The sequence below is a fragment of the Wyeomyia smithii genome, chromosome 3 (assembly GCF_029784165.1).
Source record: "Wyeomyia smithii strain HCP4-BCI-WySm-NY-G18 chromosome 3, ASM2978416v1, whole genome shotgun sequence".
Taxonomy (NCBI): Eukaryota; Metazoa; Arthropoda; class Insecta; order Diptera; family Culicidae; genus Wyeomyia; species Wyeomyia smithii.
This window is the reverse complement of record NC_073696.1, coordinates 233,865,372-233,892,262: the sequence shown is the minus strand read 5'-3', so window position 1 is coordinate 233,892,262 and position 26,891 is coordinate 233,865,372. Positions and strand designations below refer to the sequence as shown.

The following is a 26,891-nucleotide window of genomic DNA, read 5'->3' as shown; positions in this document are numbered from 1 at the left end:
TTACAAAATCTAAATAATTGTTTTTGTTGGTGACATCAGTTTTGTCAACCCTAGAATCGAGAATGGCTCACAAATTTCCAATGGAGCTGGGGTCCGGGCTTTGCGGGGACTATTTCATCGGTTTGATGCTGCTGTGAGCTTGAGATCGTTATTCTGCCGAAACACGCAACAATCTTCAGGGCCCGTCTTGAGGTTTGGAACTTCGAAATTTTCACACAGGATGTTGCAGTACAACTTCGCCGTCATGATTCCGTCGATTTTGACCAGGCTATCCATTCTACCTCACAGAAAGCCCCCACACCATAATGTTGCCTCCTCCGTGGTTCAAATCACCTCCTGCAGCTCTTCTCCCGATTTGCACCACACATTACAGATTTCGCTTTGACTAGCGATTGATCAAGAGTTCGAATCTACGTAGAATCACTCTCACGCATAGATTTTCTCTCAGTCTACCAACATTCACTCCCCTTCGAATGCTTTCGTAGTGTCTGCTTGATATCAGCGCAGTATTTTTCGATAGGCCTTAGTTCCGGTACTCCTTGAGGTGAATCTCCCGTTTACATCCCGGTAGTCATGAAAGAAACACTTTTTTGCCACATGAGCAGATCGCTTGCCATGATGAAACAATGAGGTCTCTGTCAGAGATGCCAGTTGTTTTTGCCAGAATGTCTGTAACTGCTCGAAAAACCGGAAAAACCTGGTTGAAATTCGAAGAACATCAATCCGTGAATCGAAAAACTTTAGCTCACGCATCTGCAAAAATCTGCACACGTCTTTAGATATTCTGCGCAAATAAAAGGAGACTCTGACAAAAAAAACAGTAGAAACTATGAAAAACTACAAACATCCGCGAATCAATAAAAGTCTGCACATGGACCCTAAAAACCTACGTTTTTTAGATAAATCTGCACATCTGGTATCTCTGATCTGGGTATACACTGTACAGTTTCCGGGCCTGTAACGTTCCTACCGAAAGACTCGGACAGATTCAATTTTTCGGCCACATCCCTGACCGGCGCATTGAGATCACTAATAGCACATTCATTCTGACCGCATTTCTCCCGCTATTCGATGCTCAGAGTTTCGTAGTAACGTTTAATCACACGACTCACCGTTACTGCACGATTTCGAGTTGTTTTAAGATCCCGATGAGAGCGTTTACGATTACTTACCCAAAATCAATTCGCGACGATACTTTTCGGGTAACGGCATGTTTTCCAATTTTTGAAAAACAACGATAAAAATACAGTGTAAACAATACACTCCAAACTACTTCTCTCTGAATTTTCAAGACAAAATAGCCAATGAGTAATTTTCTACAGCCTTTTTCCGGTGATGCGGGATACCCTTTAAGACTTGTGAAACATTAGAATTTTTTATTATAAGACTAGCTGACATAAAATTTGTCTCAAAGTATCGTTGATTGTTATACAGTGCCTCCACAATTATGGGTCAGCTACAAATATGGGCCATTTTTCCGCAAATACGTCTATTCCTACGAAACTGAACAATTTTCGTTAGCAGGGGTATTTTTTATAACTCACTTGTAACAATATTTAAACGATTGAAATGATTTAAAGTTAAAAATGTCACTAAAAGCAATAATTCTGCTTGATGCAATAAGTGAGGTGACCCATAATTGTAGTAATGTAACATTTTGCGGTGTGTAATTGTGGGTCAGTCCAGATTTTGGCTATTTTCATTTTTTTGTAATGAAATTCATCAAGATAGGCTGGCCCAAAAAAACGATGTTAAAAAAGATTCTTGACTTGGTGGCAACAATAAATTATAAGTCAGGAAAAAAGACCACGTGGTCATTTCGTTAACAAAAATTTGTAATCAAGAACTGACATTTTGCTGCAAAGCGGGATTCAAAACGAAAATTGACACAAAAAAAGATCTTTGATAGCTCATCGGGGTGCTGAGATATTGATGTTTTTACATAACTTTTGTGGTGAATTTTGACTATTTTATAGACTTAATGATCTTGAATGCCAAAAGTGATTTATAATTGTGGTTTCTGCTTTGTAAGTAATATTTCGCTTCTCAACCGATTCACACACATCAGCTGCAGTGAAACTAATTGTCGATCGAAAATATATATCAGAACATACAATGAAATAGTAAAACATTCGTCGTGGATAATTTTCCCGATTTTATGTTCATTTTTGAACATGCAGACAACACGCTGACTAACCCAGAATTGTACATTGTTTATTTGTTTTTTTTTGTTTATTTGATCGGCCACTAGCACATCTAAGGGACCGTTCTTAAACCACGTGGTCATAAAGAGGGGGACGAGGGGAGGGGTTTGTCAAAAGACCATGAAAGACCACACACACGGGGGGGGGGGTAAACGAAATGACCACGTGATCTTTTTTCCTGACTTATAATTTATTGTTGCTACCAAGTCAAGACTGAGGCTTTTGCATTTTAGAAATATAGAATGTACTAAAAGTTTAATAATAAAAATGTGAAAAATATAAGCGAATTTTTAGCACTTGACAAATGAAAAGACCATATATGTGAAGAAAAAAATGAAAAGACCACGTGGTTAAAGTCGCAAGGGGGAAGGGGTTCTTGAGTTTTGTAGAAATTTATGTTTCATCTGCATGATAGCCTGCCATTTCAGAGAAATATTTTTTGCCCCCGAAAACCTCCACATGTCAATTTTTGTTCCATTTACTTGATTAGTTCTAGATTTAGGTAACAGTTTGTGTTTTATTTGTATAAGAACTCTTCCTTTTCAAAAGTGAGAGGGGTATCGAATTAATTTAGGTTCCATTTGTTTAGTTTTTATGGTCAAACTACCATAAAAAATTCTTGCTTCAAAAACATACTTACTTTCCTGGTGAAACATCCCTCAGGATTTCACCTGCGTCACAATGTTACGCCAACGTCCTCGGTCCATAGCAGTTTGTCTCCAGTTTCTTGAGAACCCCACACTTCCAAGATCTTTCTTCCCTTGGTCTAACCACCTAGGTCGTTGTGCACCTCCGCGTCTTGTACCGGCCGGATTCGAGACAAACACCTTTTTGCGGGAATGTTGTCCGGCGCTTTTAAAAACATCCATATGCCAAATTTGGCTTCATTTGCTTGATTAGTTCTGGAGTTATGCAGAAATTTGCGTTTCGTTTGCATGAGAGCCTCCCCAGCTGGCCTCGAGGTACGATGCTGGCCTAACAAGCCAGACGTCGTAGGTTTGAGTCTTGACTCGAGAGAGACTGTTAGTGTCAGTAGGATCGTAGCGCTAGCCACGCAATTGTCCTGTAGACTGAACAGTTGGCTGCGAAGTCTGTGTATAACAAACAGAAGGTCAGGTTCCAAATTGGAATGTAGCACACAGGATTTGCTTTTTTGTATGGGAGCCCAGAAGAGGGAGGGATCTCAAACTATCATAAGAACCTTCCCCGGCCTTAAAAACCCTTACATACAAATTTTCTCACCGAGCAGTTCAGTCATTTTCAAATCTATATGAATACGAATCTATAGAAATTTTGATCATTATGATCAATTTCACTGTCATCGATAAGCCAGAGTTTTTAGCTTCTAGAGAGAAATACCCGAAGGTACCCCATTCTGAAAAATGCGTACTTTCCGTTTGGACTGTTTCTACCCGTTCTGATGTCGATCACTATTCTGAATCAAGGTCGTAAGCACCATCTTTATATTTTGAAAAGAGGTTGCAAAAAACAGACATAAACCGGAAAATAATTAGGATAAATCTAGAGTTTAGAATTTAAAATTCAGAACCGTCGTGAGTTCATATTAAACCTCTTAACATAATGGATGCCTCAAAAAAAAATTAAATTAAAACACAGTTTTATATAATTTTGACATTGGAAAGCTGAACTGAAAACTTTGTGTTAATGTTTTTTTTTTATTTCAGTAATAATAATATCGAGCTAAAACAGTAAAAATTAAATCATAAAAAATCTCAATTTTACACATTAACAAATAGTTTCTCTAGCAAAGCAAAGCTGGACAACTTAAATAGTGCCACCTAGTTTTCTTGTTACCAAGTTCATTTAACAACAACATGTACTGTACTGCAAGTTCACGATTAGCGCCTATGTTTTGGGTGTATTGCTTCAATCATCTTTATCTCCACTCCAGCTCCCATTCCGAGCTGCCTGGTTCCATTTAAGAATTCACTCCCATCACATGAAGCTTTCTTTATCATTGTATGCGGCGCGACACGCGAATAAGAAACTACCGACACACAGAGAAAGGCGGCCTGCACATGGCTTTGCTACCATGGGACTTAGTGTGGCGGTTTGCCTTGCTTCACTCGGCGGAAGGTGACTTAGTTTCCTAGTGAACGTCGTCCAGTCGAGTTGAGCTGCTTGCGGTCTGTGTCTGCGCTAACGGTGTACCGGGTCGCTTCGAACGCCAGTGGGTTTCCCCGGGGTTTTCTCACCTAAGTTCAGTGTTGAATGTTAGAGACCGCGTTCGGGACAATCGCAACGTAGCCATACTGCTGCACAGTATATATCGAAATCACACCAATTACTTCCGATCGGAAATTGCGGTATGCTAGACGACCGACCGACACATGGCAGCTAGTTTTTGATCTATATTCATAGCGCTGTGTAATACCTATTCGTGCGTGTTGCTGAGTGCAGTTGCACTTTGTGCAGTTCAGTTGAAAGTTATATATTTTAGTGTAACGCTTATCAACAGGTGTAGCTTGTAGTGCTGCAAAAGTGGTTCAAGTTATAACAAAAAAAAGTGAACCGCTCTCGTAAAGTTCATGTAATCAGTGGATGAAGGAATAAAATAATTGCCACGTTAAATAATTTTCGACCGCTATCAAGCGTGGCAGCAGCGAGGAGGAGGCACACACAACTTGAGCTGCCGCAAGAGTCTTAAGGCAGTAGGAGTTATTTCACCTTCAGAGTAAAAGTTTGTGATTTTGATTTCGAGCGTTTATTTTTTGGGAGTTGGTGCGGTGTGTCCAAAACGAATGAAAATGTTCCCTCGAAGCGTGTCGAACCGAGACCAGCAGATATTAACCAACTGCTGCTGCAGTGTTGGCGGTACAGTTGAATAGTAACCGTTCGGAGTGAATGAACAATTTTGTTTTCCCCGTACCCCGGGCAGCGGAAAAACCATACGCCAATCGGCGTAAAACTGCGATAGTGCTCATCGAGAGAAAGAACACCACCGGCATATCAAGAAGAGCAACCTCGTACCCGTCGTTGGTCGCCGCAATCTGCTCAAACATTTACACAGCGTGTGTATGATCGACGTAAGCAATACTGGCATACTGGCCGCACCGCAGTGCACCAGCATAGAGCATCATAAAAGGTGGTGATGGTGAATAGCTCAAGGAAAAGTCTAATCTGAATCATTCACTGTAAACGAGAGGCAACAGTGTGTGCTGCATAAGAAAGCGCAAAGATTCGGCTTACGGAAACTGAATTATTAGGGGCTAGCAGAAATCAGCTATGGAGAGCCTCATGAGTGATTTCCTGCTCAATGTATGTATTTTTGATTAGTTTTTTTTTTTGGTTTATAATGTCCATACACCAATGAAATAGATTCGATCACTTAAGAGATTGTTTTTCCTGGTGTAAGACTTTTTGCTAAAGTATGTTTCGTAATTTTACTATGACGTTTTCCATTTCGACAAAACTTCCTCATCCCAACATTTCAACTAATGTTTACTTCCATAAGTTAAGAACATTTTGATGTCCTGATAGTAGAGCATGTTCGTCTAGAACACCACCTTTTCATTTCTTTACATACATACATACATAAGTTGTTCAACGCTTAAAATAGTCTACATTACTTATAAAAATATCCCAAGAGTTTTCGTCGCTTCTCGAGTCTGAAACGCAAGCAAATACTCATTTTTGCAATTAATGTAACCCAAATGGGGCGCCAAATTACTGCCCGTACGAGACAGCAGCACAAAACTCTTGCATGCACTTGCAAACACACACACACACACACATTACCAACCATCAAACCGCTGATAATGTCTACCTGTGCGTGTTTATAGCATAGCTGAAGAATAGCCAGTGCTGGCTGACCCTCAAGGCCATGCCTGCAGGGGGAATTAAAATAGGCAGAACAGTTCATCAACCAGTAATTAAGTGTCGTGTGTGCAAAAAGCCGTGTCGTTCCCTGTTTTTTTTTTACAAACAGGTTAAAACATGGCCCCAAAGAATCATAATAGCAACCTTTGCGTTTTTTATTGCATTTTATCTAGCGGTGTTTTCTGGATCAAATAACGCATTTTTAAAAAGTGCATAATTTCATGGAATTTCAAACTACTTTTTACTGATGAAACGAACTGTTACTTTTGCTAATGTACTTTTACTGCGAAGTAGAAAAACGACTGCCATTTCTCGATAATAATCCTAAATAAAATGGAACCAACTACGTATAACAATTTTTAAGTGCTTTCTCTGCGAATAATTAAACCGATGTTCAACTGAACGCAAATAGATTATAATTAGTTTCAATTACCTACGCAGCTTTATGACACCGGTTAATTCGTAAGTCAGTTTTGGAGCTAGTCAGTTTAGACCGCAGAAAAGTAACGTGTTTCAGTATCCATGATGTTTTACTCAAACATAAATTGGCTTAAATAAATAATTGTTTTGAAAACTGCTTTTAAAAAATTGTGAACTATTGAACATAATGATCGCAGTGGTCTAAATCTTACAAAGAAAAGAACTACTGAACCTGGGCCAAAATTTTGTATACACAAACTGAAAGATGGGAACATATATGCAATATAAATGCAATATTAATTTAATATAGTTTTGCCATTTGGTCATGAACAAAAATTCATAGTTTCTTTTAATACACCTTTTTAGTTCCACTGAATAATCAGTTTTTGCTACATAAAATATCAGAAAAGTCAAAAGTTGTTAAGTGCCAATTTAAACTCTATGAATTTTGATAGGATACATTAAAGTTTCACGCGGGGAAAATGTAGTGCGTAAATTCCGAAATTCGCGTAAAATTTTCGTTCTGTATATTGCAAAAAAAACATTTTTATAAGTAAACATTGACAAATGATTAAATAACAGGGAAATGACAATTTTATCAAAAATTTCTTCAATACTTGTAGTATATCTTTAACAAACGATTGCATTAGTTTTTGTACACATCCTGTACAATGTATTAAAATAAAACCCGCCCTTGAACAATGGATGATTAGGTGTGGGTATATATTTCGCTGACATTATGGTTCATTGCAACTTTTGCTATTCACTCCCTCCAGTTTTCCGAAGTTGTCAAACAGCTTTCCCTCTACTTGAATAAGTTACTCGTGTTTTTTGCTTCCTTTTACATTCTATTCAGCAGGAATGCGTATTGTTTTTGTTTTCAGCAAAATTCTAAAAGTGAATAGTACCAAATCGACAATACAGAGGAAAAAATTGTTTGCTAAACATAAATTATAAAATACAGGTAATCAAAACACTTCCATACATCTCAAAGCAAGCGCAAATTAATGAAAGTATTTAAGTCCCGTTACCGATCGCTGTTTTCGTATGCCACTCAGGCGATCCGGCGGTGACAGTTTAGCGCGTTCCCAATTTTGTTTGGCTTTAACCGACCTGTCCGTGCAACCGGCGGTACCACGACAGTTACACGATGACAAATACCGTGTTGACCCATTTATCTCCGGCTCGAACCGATTTGACATTCATCGATCTTGTTGCAGTGCTCCAGGCAGGCAGTCCGGTGCTTAACGTTGCGTCATTTGCTTTCATAGGTTAAACTCGACCAAAATCGGAGCTAAGTCACCGTCGACGTACGCAAAAGAGCGCAGAAACAGGTTTCCTTTCAATTTTTTTCCAGCATGCATACGTCAACAGCCTCTGGTATATTCTTGACTACAAGTTTGAAACCGGAGACGAAAACAACCACGTGCGTTTTATCTGCCCGACCGGGGAGTACAGGTTTGTATTCTCACACACAAGTTAATTAGGCGGTGGTGTGCGAGTGCACGGTACGGGCTAGGATTGGGCGATCTTGGATCGATCTAAAGAGAATCGATCTTTTCCGCTCCGATCTTCGATTTTTTTGATCGATTTTTCAGCCCTGCAAAAATCGAAAAGATCGTTTACTTTCCGATTTGATCTTTTCGATCTTTTAAAAATGTAATTTATGTTTCAGCATGCAGCAATTTTTTTAGATCCAATTTCGAGTCATTGTCAGTGATCGTGTTTCGTTGTTTTATCGGATTTTGAATGGTTGCGTGTGATTATGACATTATTATGCCTCCTTATAGTCCATTCCATTCCTGCAAATAAACCCAACAAACAATTTTGTTGGATAACGGCTTGTTAAGCTATAGTTCAGCCGAAATCCACTGAATAATAGATTATTAAGCTGTAAAACCACAAAATTGTTGGCTGGGAATGCAACTGGTGACGAACTAGCAAATATGATATGATCGGCGTGCATTCAAATCGAACCAAGCTCCAAAAACATTATTTCGAGTAATCGGCGCTCAAAGTTCTAGGAAATTTTTGTTATACAAGCGAATTTCGCTAGTTGCACTGAACCCGCAGCTCATCTAGTGAAAAACTTTCAGTCGTCGGGCTGAGCTGTCAAAGTTGCAAATCGATCAAAGAGCACACCGATTGTTTCTTGTTGTTAGGACTACAACTGGGAACGCAGAAAAGTTCTATAAAACCGTTGAGTTGGTTGACAAACCGCAAAAGTTCAAAACCCTTCGTTGAGAATGATGTTGCTTGTACTAATTTCTCTCCTACTTTTTTGGATTTTCTTCAATGTTTTCCATATTAATAGAGCTTCGTTTGATGCCATGCACAAGGTCAAATTTGCAAAGAAATACGAAAAGTGCAGCATAGGGCCAAATTCGAAATTGGCTCATTTAAGCCACACATCACACATTTGAAGCCAAAAATGAGTGCTCAATAATAACGTGTTCTCAAATACTTTCAAAAATACGCATAGCTCTACATTGCATTATTACGCCAGAAAACTTATATTGTTTTTCCAACAATTGATTAAAATATTGTTTGTTTACATTTATACTCAGCTTCATTTGTTTTTATTTGAATAAATTCTACTTTCTGCGTTAAAATGCATCCACAAACCCCTCAAACGAAAATCAACGTTATCAGAAATGATGTTTGGCTTCGATTCAGTTGGGCTATAGCCCAACGAGCGGGAGCCCAACTAAAACGTAACTCAACTAAACATAACCCAACGAGCGAAATTCGACTTTTTACTGGCGTATCACAGAAAACGAGGCAAGCGGCGAGTTACTCGCCTGACCAATTTTGGTATTACAGATGGCGAGTCGGCTGGGTTTTGGACAAATAGCTCGCCTGCGAAACTGTTCGACTCAGTTGTCAGCAGCCAAGTTTCACTTGCGATCCCTAATACAACATTTTACCCGCCTCGTCAGTGACTTAATTTTCGAAAAAATGGGGCTTGGTTCGGACTGGTCGCACACCGACCATCTCATAATCATTGCTATCCTGTATCACATTCCACACACAATAGAGAAAAAGTGTGATATTTTGACGTATGATTCTGCAATGTATTTTGAATGATGTTCCGACACGCTAACAAACACATAACCAAAGTTTTCAAATGATGTAAACTTTTAGGTATATTTCTTCAACAACCTTTCGAACTTGATAAAACAATCTATTCTATCTCCTGTGCATTATAACCACGGACGGTGCTATAACATTATAAACTTTAGTTCCAATCAGTTAGTATGAATTTCACAGCGCCGCAAAAAAGTGCTATAAAAAATCGATCCAGTTGAGATCGATTCCGCAGCTCCGATCTTTTGGGTGTATCGATCCAAGGACCGTTTGAATGAATCGATTCTCAAGATCGATCTTTCCTTGAAGATCGCCCAATCCTAGTACGGGCACGAAGCCCCCGTATTCACCGGCACGAAGCCACCCGGTGTGCCATTTGCATTGAATTGCTAGCTTATGGATACTGGAGAAAGGTCACCAGAAAAATAATTTTGTTCACAACTTCGGAGCAATAAAAAACGGTTTTTATGCAAGATAACGTCGGGAAGAAATATTCTAAAAGGTCGTTGGATTAACAAAATGATGGACTATTTTGTGATCATTACAACCTCATTGTTCAGCAGTGAAAATTGATTGAACTTTCCAAGGTTGAATTTCCACGACAAATGAACCAGTCATGTGTCAGCAATCAGCTTGTCTGGCACAGACACCAACCAAAGCCTAGGCTCTAAATCAGCAGCAAAAAATTGATAGAATCTCCCCGTCCCAGTAGATCAACTAATGTTTGCTCCCATGAGTCTAGAATAATTTGATGTCTCGAAGGTAAAGCTTCATCGAAAAGTTCGTAACAGTCTCCTTTATCATACGATTTAACGATCTGCTGTCAGGATGTTATTAGAACTAATGTCTCGAAGAAAAACATGCTGGGAGTCCCAGCATGGGACAAGCAATAGTATCGCACCAAGCCGATTTGACTTTTTTTTGCATCATTTTGTGCTACATTCCGATGGGGAACTTGTACCTACTTTTGTTTATTATACACAGACTTCGCAACCAACTGTTCAATGTACAACACATTTGCGGGGCTAGCGCTACGATCCTAATGATACTTACAGTCTCTCCCGAGCCAGGAATCGAACCTATGACAACTGACATGTTAAACAAGCATTGTACCTCGAGACTAGGGATGTAACGGATATCTGCATACGCATCCGCAAATGCGGAACATCCGCATGAAAATTGACATCCGCATCAACATCGGCATCCGTAATCACATATCCGCATCCGCATCCGCATCATACCATGCGGATATTGAAAAAAAATATCGCTTCATAAAATATTGCAGAAAAATTTTCCTTGGTGTATTTACTGCTCGCCCAAATAACTTTTGCACTGAGGAGGGGCATGGTTATGTGAAAAAAGCAAAATATAACACAAGGGATGCTACGGCTATCCGCATCCGCAAATGCGAAACATCCGCATCCGCATGAAAATTGACATCCGCATCAACATCTGCATCCGTAATCACATATCCGCATCCGCATCCGCATCTGCGGATGTCTGAAAAATCACATCCGTAACATCCCTGCTCGAGACCCATTGGATTTTTGCATAAAAATATGTTCTTTTTTGTTGTTAGTACTTTTTTCTGTATTATATGAGGACAATTTTACGTGGATTCTAAAGTTTTAGAAAATAAAATGTATCATGCTTGAAAGAATTCCGTATGCCAAAAAAGGTGTAGAAATATTGTTTACTTATGGTTTATAGAACTCGCATTCAACTCTTCCAAGTGAACACTATTTGGTACAAAATGACCATATAAGATGCATGAAACGTGCCTATATTTACAAATCTGGAGGCCATATACGTACGTTGTAAAAAAATTGATTACGATTTTGTACGACTTCGCAGGCTATCTTAAATGGCCTCATTTGAAACTTTAAATGGCATTCTATACGACTCAGAGGAATGACGCATTTTACAATTTTATATGACACGTTAAATTACTTCATATACAACCTAATATAGCGTTTCATGGGATTCAAATTTTATACGATATAAACCATTTTATTGTTGCATCTTATGTAATTTCAAACTTGACATGCAAATTTGAGCGGCTTAGAATTAACATCCTTATACGACCTCTGGTTTGCTGGGAATACTCATTGCTAAAAACAGTTGAAAAATATGTTTCGTGCTGAAAAATTATTGATTTGGTTCTCTTCTCTTTTTTTCTGCCAAAATCGTTAAATTTGAAAAATATTTGAGGATTTATTTTTAATTTGTCTTAAAAAACTGACTTTTCGGGTGGTGATAAAAACACAATAAAACAGATGTAATTTAGTTCGGTAAATGGTCCATGAAAGAAAATTAGCTTACTTGCAGAAAAATTCTACGCCTTTACGAGCGGCCTTTCGACAGTCTTATTTATCTGTTTTCTCCTCAGTTTTCGCAACAAAATTGTTAGAGTATATCTTACGCTTTAGGTTTGCCCAGAAATACTCTATGGGACGCAGTTAAGGGACGTTGGGCAGGTTCACCGACTTTTCTTTTCTGTGTGGACTCATCACTGCGACCAGAGATTAGATCTATTGTGATACTGACCAGGTGTTTTCTGTACTCTGCTCTTCATATTATTGGCAGTATCACTATTGAAGTGAGTGATACGCTTATTAATTATATCCGTGCTTGTGTGTACAGAGCTTCTGTCCATCCCTAATAGGGTGGGGAATCGTTATATGGAAAAAACGAAACTTGATAGCAGAAATCTAGAGCCAAGTTTTTTTTTCTATTTGGGGCCCCAAACAACCCTAAATTTATCGGAAGTCGATTAGTTTAGTCTCCGCTTGGCGCATTGCATTTCAAATTTATATGGAGATTTGTATAGAAAAACCAACGTTTTCGCATTTTCCATTCTAAAGAGCTCAAAGCGGCTCAAACCATAGGTTTCATGACTTCAAGTTGTAGGTTTTTTGATGCCTAACAACTTGGCCGAAAACATCAAAGAGCTAGGGTGTCCCAAAAAAATACTGGAGCTGTTTAAACTTGAGTATGTCGAAATTTATGTTGCAAATATTTTTTTCTGTCAACACTGCCACCGTACCGGCGTTAGTCAGATTTCCATCAGAAGTAACCTCTGAAACACGTTGTAGATTCTACCTACGTCTAAAATATTGACCTGAATTTGTTTGTTTGATCCAGCTCAGATTTCCAGATTTTCTGCATTTAAATCGACATACTCAAATTTGAACAACTATAGCTCTTCTTAGGGTCATCCTAGCTCTTCGGTGCCTTCTGCAAAGTTGTTAGGCATCATACATAACATACATAATGTAGTGCATTATTAGATCATAATTGAGCTCTCTAGAAAGGTAAATGCGAAAAAGTAGGTTTTCCCATATAAATTTTCATACAAATTTGAATAGCAATGCGCCAAGCAGAGACAAAACCAATCGACTTCCGGTAAGTTTAGGATTGTTTGGGGCCCCAAAAGGAACCAAAAAAACTTGGTTCTGGAAAATCGATCATTTTTCCCCACCCTAATCCCTAACAATATCGCATGATTACAATTCCCTGGAGAGAGTTTTTTTACGTTACTTACATAAGTTTTATTATAATAGGGACTTATGTTTGCCAGAAGGAGAGGGTACAGGGGTACTGCAAAATTAAGTTAGAAGGAAAGGTACGTTGTGGGGAGCCTGAGGATAAACCCATGCTAAAGTCCTTTGACGATCAAATGGCCTGATTCTACTGAGATTCGAACCCACAACCACCCGCTTACCAAAGTGGATTCTGTAACCTTGCGGCTACGGAGCTCCCCTTGGGTTCATCGACTTGAGTACCACTTCACCTCGGAGCTCACTTCCTTCGTGGGGGAAGTAAAATACGAAGTGCCCTGCCAGTCGTTGCCATTCAGGGTGAGATAGGTCTCGTCGTCCATCACCACCTGCACGTCGCGATTCACCCGGAAAATTCGTCTTGACCATTTTATTCAGCCGCGTCATTGCCTGCAGCTCCGCGATCATTGGACGGGACTACCGCTTCCTGACATGTATGTTCATGTTCGCCATGTATTTTTTCACTGTTTGGCCGGTTGCATCGACTTCCCGGCCAAGCGCACACAGCGATGTAGCTACTTTTTCCTCGGTCTACGGGCGTGGTACCGTTCTTTGAACGAGCACACTTTTGAACGGAGCAGCTTTACTGTCTTTGCCATCATGGTAAGATTTCGACTGATAGAGCTGACAATTTTCTCCTGCTGACTTATGGGTAACTATGATTGATGCTGCATTGGTAGTTTCGTCAGTGCGTGTGATGGTAAACCCATGAAAAATGGACAATTTTTGTCCATTCTTCTGAAGCAAATTTAATTATTTGAGCTCTTGTTTTTGTGAAAATATAATTAATTCTCTTTCGCCTTGAATACATGAATGCAGGCTTTTTTTTCTGCAAACACAACCAGTGTACCTTAGGGTGGGACAAAAAATAAATGTTAGCTCCCATGCACTTTTCGTGTTCCTTATGGGTCCCATAACAACTGTGTAACTTTTCAAATCGATCGGTGAAACGCCCGATTTTTAAAGTTTCCATACGATTTTATATGGAAAAATTCACTTTTTCAAAACATATTCTCTATAAATTCCCAGTTAGGTCCTAAAAATATATCGATGCATGATAGTTGTAGGAAATTTTCCTGGGAAAAACTCTTCTGAAGACCGTAAGGCGCTACGATGCTTGTAGAAACAACTATTCACCCCAAACTAATTGTATGTCTGACGGACGGCTCACAATTGAAATTTTCCAGCAACACTGCTACTGCATGCTGCTATTGCAGACTTGCTTAAGTATGAGAAATAATTTCGCGTGGAATTAATTTTCAAAGTGTGATTTTTGCTCATAGTATCTTTGGGGAAGCCTCCAAGATAAATTTAAGCGATATCATTTCTCATCACATGGTTGAATTTGCAACAGCAGCATGCTGCAGCAGTATTGCTAGTAAAATTCAATGGTGAGCCGTTCGTCAGACATTCAATCAGTTTGGGGTGAATAGCTGTTTCTACAAGCATCGTAGCGCCTTACGGTCCTCAAAAGAGTTTTTCCCAGGAAAATTTCCTACAACTATCATGTATCGATATATTTTTAGGACCTAACTGGGAATTTATAGAGAATAAGTTTTGAAAAAGTGAATTTTCCCATATAAAATCGTATGGAAACATTAAAAATCGGGCGCAAATCGGGCGTTTCACCGATCGATCTGAAAAATTACACAGTTGTTATAGGATCCATAAGGAACACGAAAAGTGCATGAGAGCGAAAAAATAACACCATCGCTTTTTTCCCATATAACCGTGTCCCAGTCTAGTGTACCTACGTCAGTAGGATTGCCATCAGAAGTATTCTGTCGTATCGAGTTTATACACTCAGCTGAATCAAGAAAACAAATGAAGGTCAATGTTCTAGGCGCAGATAGCATCTACAACATGCTTCAGAGGTAACTTCTGATGAAAATCTTACTGACGCCGATACACTGTTAGTGCTGCCAGGAACAAGTTTTGAAGTAGAATACTTCTCTTAGGAAGTTCGGCTACATAGGGATGTGAAATGAAAATCTAAAACCGAAAAAAGTAAAAAACATGTCCAATTTTAAATGCTAATAAATCGGTTAGAATTCGATGGATTTCTCTCGTTTTTGCAGCAATAGATTGGAAAATTTTCTAAGATTCTTCCCAAATGAAAATAATTGTAATTTTAATATTCAAACTATTGTACTATTGAAAATAGTCATAGTGATTGGTCGTTATATGATTGCTTCCCAAGCAAGGTCAACAGAATCATATACCTTGCAATTTAAAATATGCTTTTTAGCCTATATAAGAGCCTGTTTCAGTCGAAGCCGCTCATAATAGTTCTAGACAGTGACAACAGCAGTCCTCCCTTAGCAGCAGCAGTAGCAGTGCAGTGGATACCAGCGATAGCGGATAGCGGCCACAGCTGTGGCATAGTAATGGATAGCACACTAGTTGCAACGGATCTCAGCATCGATAGCAGCTGGGCCAGCTGATGCAGGGACAGCGGATACCAATGGCAGCGTATAGCGGCCACAACTGTGGCATGGCTACGGATAGCGTAGCAGTTGCAGTGGGTATCAGAATCGATAGCAGCAGATGCAGTGAGGCACTTTAGTAAAATGCAGTCTCTGTGCGATAGCGGGCACTAGTAAATGCATTCAATGAAAAGTTGACTCATTTTGACAACACATGAGCCGTCTAGTTTTGAGTGTTAAATCAACTTTTCACTGTTTATTTTATCACAAGGAATTATTTATTCGCACTGTCAGTGATAACGCCAGGATGTGATCGTAATCTTATCCGATATTGAATTGAACAACAAATTGTCCTTTACAGGATAAAATAAAAACCTGATGATTGAAAAGTTAATATTGCCTCTTGAGTTGATTTACATTTTTTAATTTGTAAAAATTATAAATTTTACTCTATCTCCTCTCTCTCAGAACGTACTGAATTATCTTTTCTTTCAGTCATGAGCACGACATCCGAAAAAATCTGCATAAAAATTAATTTTTCGCATTTGATTAGTCAACGTTTATTTACTAGAAAAAATGAGTGACACGCAAGCAGCCGGGTTATCTTTCTTGTAAAAGTATTCTACTTCAACCTTGCGGTCGTGGCTTTGCACACAACCCTTCTGTGATTTTTTTCACACTGGCTAGTATATATTTTGTAAATTATGCTCTACATTAGGAACGCTCCCAAAAAAAAGTCTTCACATGTCTTTCTATCCGAGACATGTGAGGTGAAAACCGGCGGAAATTCTTGTAACTTAACTTTTAAGTAAAAATTTGGCTTACATTTCGTCATCCAAAACTTTTCACCAAAAGTTCCGAAATAATGTCAAGTTATAACAACAAAACAATAATTTCAAGAAGAAATTCAGAATAACTTCAAAACGGATTATATTGAATTTTTTTTTAAATTTACCTTCAATAAAAAAATCATCCTGTACTGAAAATAACAAAGGTTTTGTATAAAAAAATACATTGGAGAGTGCTTCAGGTTTACCGAATATTGGGACAGTTTGGTTCGTGAGGCGTTAAGTCATGAAAATTCCATGCCACCCAATGTTTTTGCATTTCTCATTGGAGTGATTAGTGCAGCGTAGATACGAACGAACTGTCTAAGAACTGTTAATGTTAAGGTTTATTCTAAAAGCTAGTTCGATTTCTTTATTCTAAACAACTGTACTCTTCTGCTTTTCCTGATTGAAAAGGAGTGACCAATTCGAAGATCGTGTTACAGAAACTTCGATGAGCAGCTCCCTCGTCTTATATCAAATGCCAGTCGAGTCGATTTAACTGCTGTAATAGGGCCCTATATTGCACCCTCGTGTTTGGGCCTGAATTGATTGGATTCGAGCAAGTAATTATTAAAAATTTAACCATAAATTAGTTTTTTGCATTTCATAATCCGTACATTATTACCATATTTTCAATGTGAAATAACGGTAGAGATTTTACTCCGATTTATTCGTACGAGAACCGGTTAGTTATTCTGCATCCTATGTTCTAAACACATATTTCAGAAGTAATATGATCCTTTTAGGATTGTATAATGAATTTTAAAACCCTATATTATTCACTTGTTGGTTACTATTTGGACACTTTTTGATCACTATTTGCTCACTATTTAAATGAAAAAAGTCACTATTATTTTGCCCCAAGTCCGCTACTACCCCTGCAATCTTGATACTTTTTCATTTTATTGTGCATGCAAAGAAAAATCGGAAGCTACGAGTCGCTCGTCTGACAAGGATTTTCCAGCGAATTCAACAACAACAACAATTGATTCAACATAAAATGTCCCGAAATGTGCCACTGTAATATTTTCTGATAGTTTTGAATGTATTCTAGTCGCAACCCAGCAAACAAATTGGTTCATATAAGTCGCGCTCAACTCTGTTAAGTGAACCCTTATTTGGTAAAAAATGACCATATAAGATGCATGAAATGCGCCTATGTGTACAAATCTGGAGACCATATACGTACATTGTAAGAAAAAATTGGTTACGATTTTTTATAACTTCACATGCTCTCTTAAATGGCCCCATTTGAAACTTTCTATTCGACTTAGAGGATTGACGCATTTTACAATTTTGTATGACACGTTAAATGGCTTCATATATAACCTGATATAGCGCTTTATAGGATTTAAGTTTTATACGATATAAACAAATTTAATTTTGCATTTTATGTGATTTCAAACTTGACATGCACATTTGAGCGACTTAAAATTAACATCCTTATACGACTTCTGGTTTGCTGGGAAAACTATGGCAATTTAATCAAAGAACATTAAAACTGCATTTTACTGTGCGAGAAATAATCATACAAAATGACATCGCTGGAAATCTTCGCGTCGCTGGACTCACCAGCGAATTGCAGTAGTGCTGCAGCGACAATATAAACTGAGACGTTTCCACATGATTTTGGTGTGACACTGAAAAAACAATACTGACCGTAGAAACCAAACAACGAACATAGTTACCATGCGTAGCCGTCGATCAGAGAAGGCATGGAGTACATAATGGAAATATGACCTGAAGATATCGATCGAGTAATAGAAAACATCGGTTCGTAAAACACCAAGGGTTTTGAGGCAACAGTTTGAGCGCAGTAAAATTAATTGCTGAAACTTTCGAGTAGCCAGAAACGATTGAATTTTCTTTCTTCCGGGTTTCTTTTTCATACGCTTTACTCGACCTTTCATTTGTTTGACTAAGTTTTCATAAATGACCCAACAGACAGGAAACTTTTGACGCCGGACTAAGTTTAACTATCCCAAAATCAGACGATTTTGACGTTTTTTGGACCGATCGAATCGTGTAGGTATTTTATACAAGTTGATTGATGCCAATAACTAACTGTTATGCTAGTTATCAAAAAAATGAATCTTTCAAAGACGAATTTCTGTAGAACTGAACAAGTGTTGCACAAATGAGTTATTTGTGAATTCTGAACATTTTTGTTGGTTTATTATTTATTAATCTAATTATTATTTATTAATGGTCGCAATTACCCAGTAAAATTACCGTTTTCTAGTTTCGGACAGTAGAGATAGTGTAAAACAACGGCAATCTCTTCGTGTATAATTTCGCAGAAACTACTTTTACGTTTCAACACAGTAACCAACACCATGCTGTACTGTAATTTTCCAACAGCTGAAGAGAAAAAAGTGCAAAAACCGCTTTCTTCGCAGTGTTGTTCTTTTCCCTAAAAAGAGCAGCTTTTTCGGTCACTCGCCAATTGGCTATTCGTCTCAGGCAGGCCGAGCCAATAAAATACGAAAAGGTTTCGTAACAGAAACAAAAAATCACCACCATGATGCCGCAGGTTACTTTCAGTGATCCGATTTACTAAGCTTGAAAACTCTCAAACCACTTTCAACTGAGCTGAACCGGGAAAGTTTACGCGTGTCCCGACCGAACAAGACATTTCGCCAATTTCCATAACTAAACCTGATCGGTTACATCACCTGGACTCGTTCACCTTGAAGAGTTTTATTTTTCTCATGCAAAATCCTTTTAACTTAATTATGCAATATCGACGTTCACCCAATAGATCCTACCTTCTAGTCTTTTTATTGCAATACACTTATTTTGTTCCTTCTTGTTTTTTTTTTCCTTCTTCCAGCCGGAGGAGTGGCCCTCCAATCCGGATGACTTTATGGACCTGTTCCAGCTGGACAACAATTTACTGTTCAACGATGGTGTCGTCTCGGGGTCGGCTGCAGTGGGAGCTAGCGAAGGAATGAACGACATCACATCTAGTTTGATCAACAACCTGCACAATGGCTTCAGCAGCTACGAGGATGTATGCGGGCTGATCCTGGATGGCCAAACCGAGCAGGCCCTGTCGCCGATGTCGTCTCTCGCGTCGGACCAGGAGTTCCGCGGGTTCCCGAACAGTGGCGGTGCTTCGCTGGACGGCAGTGGCTATGAGGATGATTTTGTTAGCGGATCACCTCAGGAAATCACCGGATCCACGGCGGTCAAGATGGAAACGGACAATGCTATGAACGAGTTTAGTATTTTTGAACGGAATGCCGAGCAGCAGGCCCTCTCCTCGGCCGCCTCTGATAGTGGACTTTCAAGCGACCATTTGGATTTGTAAGTAGTAAAATTGTGTTTTTTTTTTGTCTTGTCTCTTAGTTTGTAAAGCAGGTCTTGCCAGTCTGCGCAAAAAGGTACAGACCAAACGAATGTGAAAGTAACGAAGCATAAATGAAACTGTGTTATGACTGACAAAGTCACAATAATGCTAATAGGTTTACCACATGCGTTTTCGTTTGCTGTGTGTATGGTAGAATTATTATCTGGGACACCCTCCTATTTAGATTCAAATTGCCGACTGCAAGCTAGTAGCGTGTTTGTATGATACAGCTCTCAAATGTGACAAATATATATGGCTATATTGTCTTTTACGAGAAGAAGGCCAATAGGGTTTTTTGTATTCATCAATCGAGGTGTAAATCAAAAACAAGGAAATTATCTCATGTTATTTGTTCTTGAGGTATTTATCATTAACGACAACAGAAATAAAGCGATATTAATAGTCTAGTTTGCTTCGAAAAGTTGGTGCACATGGCACCATCAAATAATGCAGCATGTTCACTTAAAAAGATAAAAAAATTTAGCATAATACCACCATGTCATCATTGCGCTGGTTTTAAACTTTCGCATACAATTACTAGAGTATCCAGTCACTAATTGCAACACTTTCTTTCTCCTAAAGTGACCCTGCAACGGACTATGAAGCACTAAGCCCGGCTTTGTCCTCCCCTGGGCCGTCGATAAGTGAACGTGGAGGTCAAAACTCGCCACCACGCTACGTAAAACAGGCCCCGCAACCCATCCAGAAACCCCAAGTCGCAACTTTCCAGCAGACAACGGTACAAACCGCCGTTACAGCTGCACCTCACGCAATCAAACCCGAAAAAGTTCAGCACCAGCCAGTTAAAACGTTGGTTTCGGGACATCAACCGGCAAAAAAGAACGCTATCAAAAACCAACCCTCAGCAGCACAATTTACCCATGGTAAGGAAGTTAAAATCTACCGAGTTGCACCGGCTAAAAGCGGCCAAACGGTAACCGTAGCAAACGGAACGAATGCCAACAAGAAGGTTACCCTGCAGCTAAAAAACGGAAACGCCGCGCCAAGTGTAACGGGCAGAACCAACGGAACCGTTTTCATAAACAACAAAAACGTAGTGCTCACATCAACCGCTAGCAATGGTCAAACGGGCGTACGAAAAATCATTCGCGTCCAGCAGCAACAGCAGCAAAATGGTCGCTCAATTCTAGTACCGGTTTCTATCCAGGACCTTCGTACGATCAAAATTGTTAATTCTGCTAATCTAAAGACAAAATCCGCAAACATAAAGCTGGCAGCTGCTAACCTGTTACAGCAGTCGAAGCAAGGCTTGATTCAGAAAAACGTAGTTCTTCCTAAAGAACAGTTGATCGTTGAGGACAGTGACGTATTTCAAAACGGCAGTGATAATGAAAGTTTCGCTTTTGAAGACATTATGCAACAGAGCAACTCCGTCATCGAGCAGGTTCAACAGCAGCAGCAAATGGTCAGTGATTCGGATGCCGAACTAGACCAGGACGACGATTTGGATGGCGACGACAGTGTTGTGGGCAATGGAAAAACCGCATCCGGTGGCTATCAGAAACTCGTTCTCACGTCAGAAGAGAAACGCCTGCTTGCTAAAGAAGGAATTAGTCTACCCACCAGTTACCCATTGACGAAGCACGAGGAACGGGAGCTGAAGCGAATCCGGCGTAAGATTCGAAACAAGATTTCCGCCCAGGACTCGCGCAAGCGAAAGAAGGAATACGTTGATGGACTGGAGGAACGGTAAAATTGAACATTTGCATGCTATTGCAACTGAAATTATTTTTATGCATTTTTTCGTTTTTTTTTTCCACAGAGTTAAGCAGTGCACAGAGGAAAATCAAACTTTGCTGAAGCGCATCAAAATTCTGCAAAGCCAGAACCACGATCTCATGAGTCAGATGAAGAAGATTCAGTCCTTGCTAACCAAGGGCACAGGAAAGACAACACAACCGGCTACATGTCTGATGGTACTGTTGCTGAGTATGGCTCTGGTGGCGGTACCGAACCTGAAACTTGGAGGTTCACATCAGCAGCAAAACATTCAGGACTCGATCGAGATGGCTGAGTTACTGCAGGATGCCGCTGCCGATAAGACCCAGGTTCAGAATGCGGCCCAAAGCCGGCGCTCTCTCCTGTTCGACACCAAGGAACAGCTCGGCGACGCACTGGTTGATGAAGAGATGAACTTCGATGAGATCATGGCTTTCAATGTTAACTCGCTAATTGCCAGTGAGCATGACTATTCTTCCGAGGAAGAACCCAAAGCTAAGCGAGCTAAAGTACACTCGCTGGTGGATTACGACGTTGATGACGACATTTGGAATGGCAGCAGTAAAATGAGAATTAAACTCGAAGCTGAAGAAAACGACTATAAATCAAAACATTTCCAACAAACGCTTGAGCAGAAAATGAACGAACCCAATGCCGGGCTACAGAAAATTAAAACAGAGCATAGTGAAGTGATCGTCGACCGAGAACTCTTAGACGCTATGTCCGACAAAAGCAAGTCCGAGCTATACGGTGGCGTGAATCTTGATGCTTTCGCAAGCTCACCCGGTCTATTAACTAAAGATGGACAAAGCATTGAGTTGCTGGTACCTAATGCAGGTTCCACAGCCACAGGTAACGTGGATGATGTAGGTAAAAAATTAAACGCCTCCCAACAGATTCAACAACAAAACAACAAAAGAAAGTTACTCCTTTAATCGAATTGTACTGGTTCGCATTGATTTGGGGATATTTTCGCAGGGCTGTTATTCTATGTGTAAATATTTATTATCTTTTAAGATCATACTACTAGTTCGTGAAAGTAACGCAAACAGGAGAGAGTTTATTAAGTTTCTTCTAGATTTTAAATCGATGGAATCAATTTGTGTATTGATGGCATTTCGCTCTTTTAGGTCACACTGTCATACCGTAAATATGCGTCATCATCTAATCAAACGAACGCTACTTCGACGTTGTGCTCTTTTGTCGTTGGCTCTGCTACGAAACTAACAAGGGCCAGTGGCAAAAGAGCAGAGCATCGATGATTAGACTTCAAGCAAAGCAAACACAAGAATCACAAATTTAGTATTGAAACGTACTGCTATAACGTTTGATTATTTTTTCTGTCTTGAAAGATTGTGAGTTCACAAAACAATATCTGTTATATATATATGCCTTTGTTGCTTGTTTTACCTGTTCTAGATATTATAAATTACTTGTGCAATTATGTTTTAGTTTTCTAATGTCCAATTCTGATAAATTTCCTTAAATGTGGTTGAAAATTTAGGCATCCTTATAACGTTTTCCTGGAAACGTATACACTTAGGCTAAAATAGCTGTATTATTGATAGTTTAATGCACGGGAATTATCATTAAATAGAGCAATAGAGCCAACTAGTTAAACCGCATAAGTTTGAGCACTTTTTATTGATGGACGGTCATGGTTCAGCCATCCAAAATACACAGTAACCTTCTTTCTTACTTCTTCTTATTGCAAGATCGAAATAAATTATCCTTATTTCTACTTTGAAACAACTTTCTCTGCAATTATTTAAGACAAGATAACCTGCAACTTGATTGTCTATGAAAGTTTGCTTAGTAAGAAACTGAAAGGCAAATAAATGTAATCATACATATACTAAATACTATTATAATATATTGCTGTATATAAACAGTAATTGGTAGCTTTTTTGGAATGTAAAACATATTCGATAATCCAACGAAACTAGATTTGCTAACATTGAAACCAGAATTTTATGTTGATAAAATCGTTGCGTTGTTGGATTTATTAGTCTCTATATGATGAATGCTGCTATCTTCCAAACTCCCCTCACACCTATTTCGCGGGCATCCTCGTCGACAGCACACATCCAACGAGCGCGGGGCCTACCTCGAAGTCGACGGCCTCTTTCGGGATCTCTGCTAAATATAGTCTTCGCTGGTCGTTCTTCCGGCATTCTAGCTACATGCTCAGCCCACTGCAACATGCCGTATTTTATGCGCTTAACTATATCCACCGATTTGTACACCTGGTACACTTCATGGTTCATGCGTTTGCGCCAAACACCATTCTCTAGTTTGCCGTCAAGGATTGAACGCAAAATCATACGCTCAAAAGCTGTTATCCGCCTTTTTATCTCACGGCTAACCTCGTTGTCACATGTCACTAATGTACCCAGGTAAATAAATTCGTCGACTACTTCAGAAGTTTCCACATCTAACATCATCTCAACACCAACATCCGCCGGACTACCACGCTCTCCATGTATTTCGTTCTAGCAGAGTTTATGATGAGCCTCATTCTCGCAGCTTCCCTCCTGAGAGGTCCGAAGGCCTCTTCCACTGCTCTACGGTTGATACCAATGATGTCGATATCGTCCGCAAAACCTAGAAGCATATGAGACTTCGTAATGATGGTGCCGCTTCTTTGCACGCTAGCCCTCCGTATAGCACCCTCCAATGGGAAGTTGAACAATAAGTTTGACAGCCCGTCTCCCTACTTCAAACCATCTAACGTCACGAAGGAGTCCAATATCCTACCGGCTATTCTGACGCATGATGTAAAACCTTCAAGGGTGGCACGTATCAGCCTAATTGGTTTTGTTAGGAAAACTCTCCGAGCATAATTCGCCATCACTCATTTCTCTTAACTGTATCGTACACTGCCCTGAAGTCAATAAACAGATGGTGAGTCTGTAAGTTGAATTCCCAAAATTTTTCGAGGATCGAGGTGTTGAGAAGGGTTATGCCCCGATAATTACTACAGTCCAGGCGGTGGCCTTTCTTGTAGATCGGACATATGAGACCCTCCAACCAGTCCGAGGATAATTCTTCATCGGACCTCACTCTCAGAATGATTCGGTGTAAGGCACGATACAGCAGTTCGCTCCCGACTTTAAAAAGTTCACCTAGAATGCCGTCCTTACAAGCTGCCTTGCAGTTCTTCAGCTCTTTCACTGCTTTCTCAACCTTGTCCATGGATGGTGGGTCTTTGCCATCATCCCCAATCACCATCCTGCACCTTTCGACTACGCTGTTTTCTCCACCATTCAACAGCACACTAAAGTGTTCCTTTCAACGCCTGGCTACCTTCGTTCTATCGGTAATCAGGTTCCCGGCAAATCGCATTCGATAAAAAGAGAGCTTGAGTCAATATTTTTCCTTATTCTGTACGAATTGAACTTGACAAATAACCGTGATTTGATTTCTTAATAAATGTGTTTGAAAATCTCTACCACCTTGCCTCTTCCAGTTGCCGTATAACATTCCTGTCCTGGAAGCTGTTTGAAGTTAGCCTTGACGTGAATGACGAAGAAGACTGTGCAAAACTTGACAAAGGAGTCAAGAGAAAGAAAAGAACATTTTGCGATAAACAGCGTTAGAATTTTAAATACAGTGTATACTGTATGTAATACAGTGTAGAACACTGTAATTTCTCTCTATTGCTAAAATTTCTATCAAAATTGAAAATTTTCTCAGGAGTTTTATTTCAAATAGAGTTATTAGGAATTTTTTTTTGCAAAAAAGGTTGTAACTCTTCAAACGCAATTGTAACAATCTTTTAACAGGATATTGCCATGTTACAACATTGAAACTCTAACGTTTGCGGCTAGAGATGGTCGAGTTTGGCTTTTCCAAACTCGTACCCGACCCGTACGTGAATTTTTTTTCGGTTGAAACCCGAAACTTTTTTTTCCGATCAAACCCGAACCCGACCCGAACCCGAAAATTTCATTTTTGTGAAACCCGAACCCGAAACTGTGAAATCCGAACCCGACCCGAACCCGAGATTTTTTTTGATGGGGTAGATTTTTTGTACCAATTTGAGGCTGCCCTGAAGCTTCGAGCCTCGAATGGTATTGAAATGTTAGTAATTTTTACAGTTGCATAAAATTAGACATCATTATCTTACAAAAATTCTTATTTGATAAAGTCAGGTTTCGGGTTTTCAGACCTAAACCCGAACCCGAAAATTTTTTTTCCACCAAACCCGAACCCGAAATTTTTTTTTCCACCAAACCCGAACCCGACCCGTACCCGACCCGTACCCGACACCTTCAAAAATTTTCAAACCCGAACCCGACGGGTACGGGTCGGGTTCGGGTTTCGGGTTTGAAAACCCGAAAGCCGACCATCTCTAGTTTGCGGTTTGAAAATGGAGTTTTTTCAGATGGTGGTAAGAAAACAACTATGACAGATAATTGAGGTTGATAAATTTCCCATGGAAGGTAATTATATCAGCTTACTTGCGAAAAAATTCTACGCCCTTGCGAGAGGTCTTCCGGCAGTTAACCGCAACATATGCCAATGGCGGACGAAAACATGCGTGTAGGCATGTTATTGAGGTATTGAGTATTGAGTTGAGAACAAAATTGTTGGAGTAGATCTTACGGTTCAGGTTTGCCCAGAAATCCTCGATGAGACGCCACTTAGGGACGTTGGGTGGGTTCGGCAACTTGGGTACCACATTTATATTTAGCCGCTCTATCTCCTCCAACGATCGCTTCTCGTAATGGGCTGAAGCCAGATCCGACCAAAACACCGCGTTATCGGCCTTATGGTATTTCTTGATGAACGACGCAACTTACGGCAGGCCCTTTGTATTATAAATTTCCCCGCTCACGGCCAGTCCGGAGCGAAAGAAGAGCGGCTTTGACATACCCTTCTCGCTGATTGTCACCTTTTTGTGGAACTTGATGTGTGGAATAAACTTCATCTTGGTGCCCACTTCCTTTGTGGGGGACTGCCAGTCGTTGCCATCCAGGGTGAGACAGGTCTGGTCGTCCATCCCTACCACCACACCGTGATTCGCCGGGAAAATTCAGGCGCTGCCGCTGCGTCATTGCCTGCAGCTCCGAGACCAGTGAACGTGACTGCTGCTTTCTGACATGTATGTCCATGTTCGCCAGGTACATTTTCACTATTTGGCCGGTTTAACCGACCTTTCGGCCAAGCGCATGCAGCGATGTAGCCAATTTTCCCTCGGTCTGCCTCTTCAGTATGCTTTGGGTCGTCTGCCGTCCAAAACCAGACTTTCTTTGGATGCTCTGTTTTCAAAAAATGACAAGATGTAGATGCCGGAATCGACGTATCTGGTGTCCACAAAGTGCCGTAGATGTCCGATTTCGACACTTCGGGGTACCGCTCTTTGAGCGCGCACACTTTCGAACGGAGTAGCTTCACTGCTTTTGCCATCACGGTTAGAGTTCGACTGA

General features: G+C 39.9%; 1 protein-coding gene across 3 annotated transcripts in view; it reads left to right on the top strand.

The window, feature by feature from the left end:
• LOC129732354 (uncharacterized) overlaps positions 1-23,354 on the top strand; it is a 38,750-nt gene extending 15,396 nt beyond the window's left edge. For 2 of the 3 annotated variants that reach the window (XM_055693171.1, XM_055693173.1), the window contains exons 2-4: positions 19,201-19,676; positions 20,302-21,429; positions 21,503-23,354. In XM_055693171.1, the coding sequence (XP_055549146.1) occupies positions 19,201-19,676; positions 20,302-21,429; positions 21,503-22,394 (2,496 nt within the window). In that variant the 3' untranslated portion in view covers positions 22,395-23,354. Of the gene's footprint in view, positions 1-4,313; positions 5,484-19,200; positions 19,677-20,301; positions 21,430-21,502 lie in introns of those variants that run through there. The other variant, XM_055693170.1, reaches the window with a different exon arrangement.
• The last annotated feature ends 3,537 nt before the right edge of the window (positions 23,355-26,891 follow it).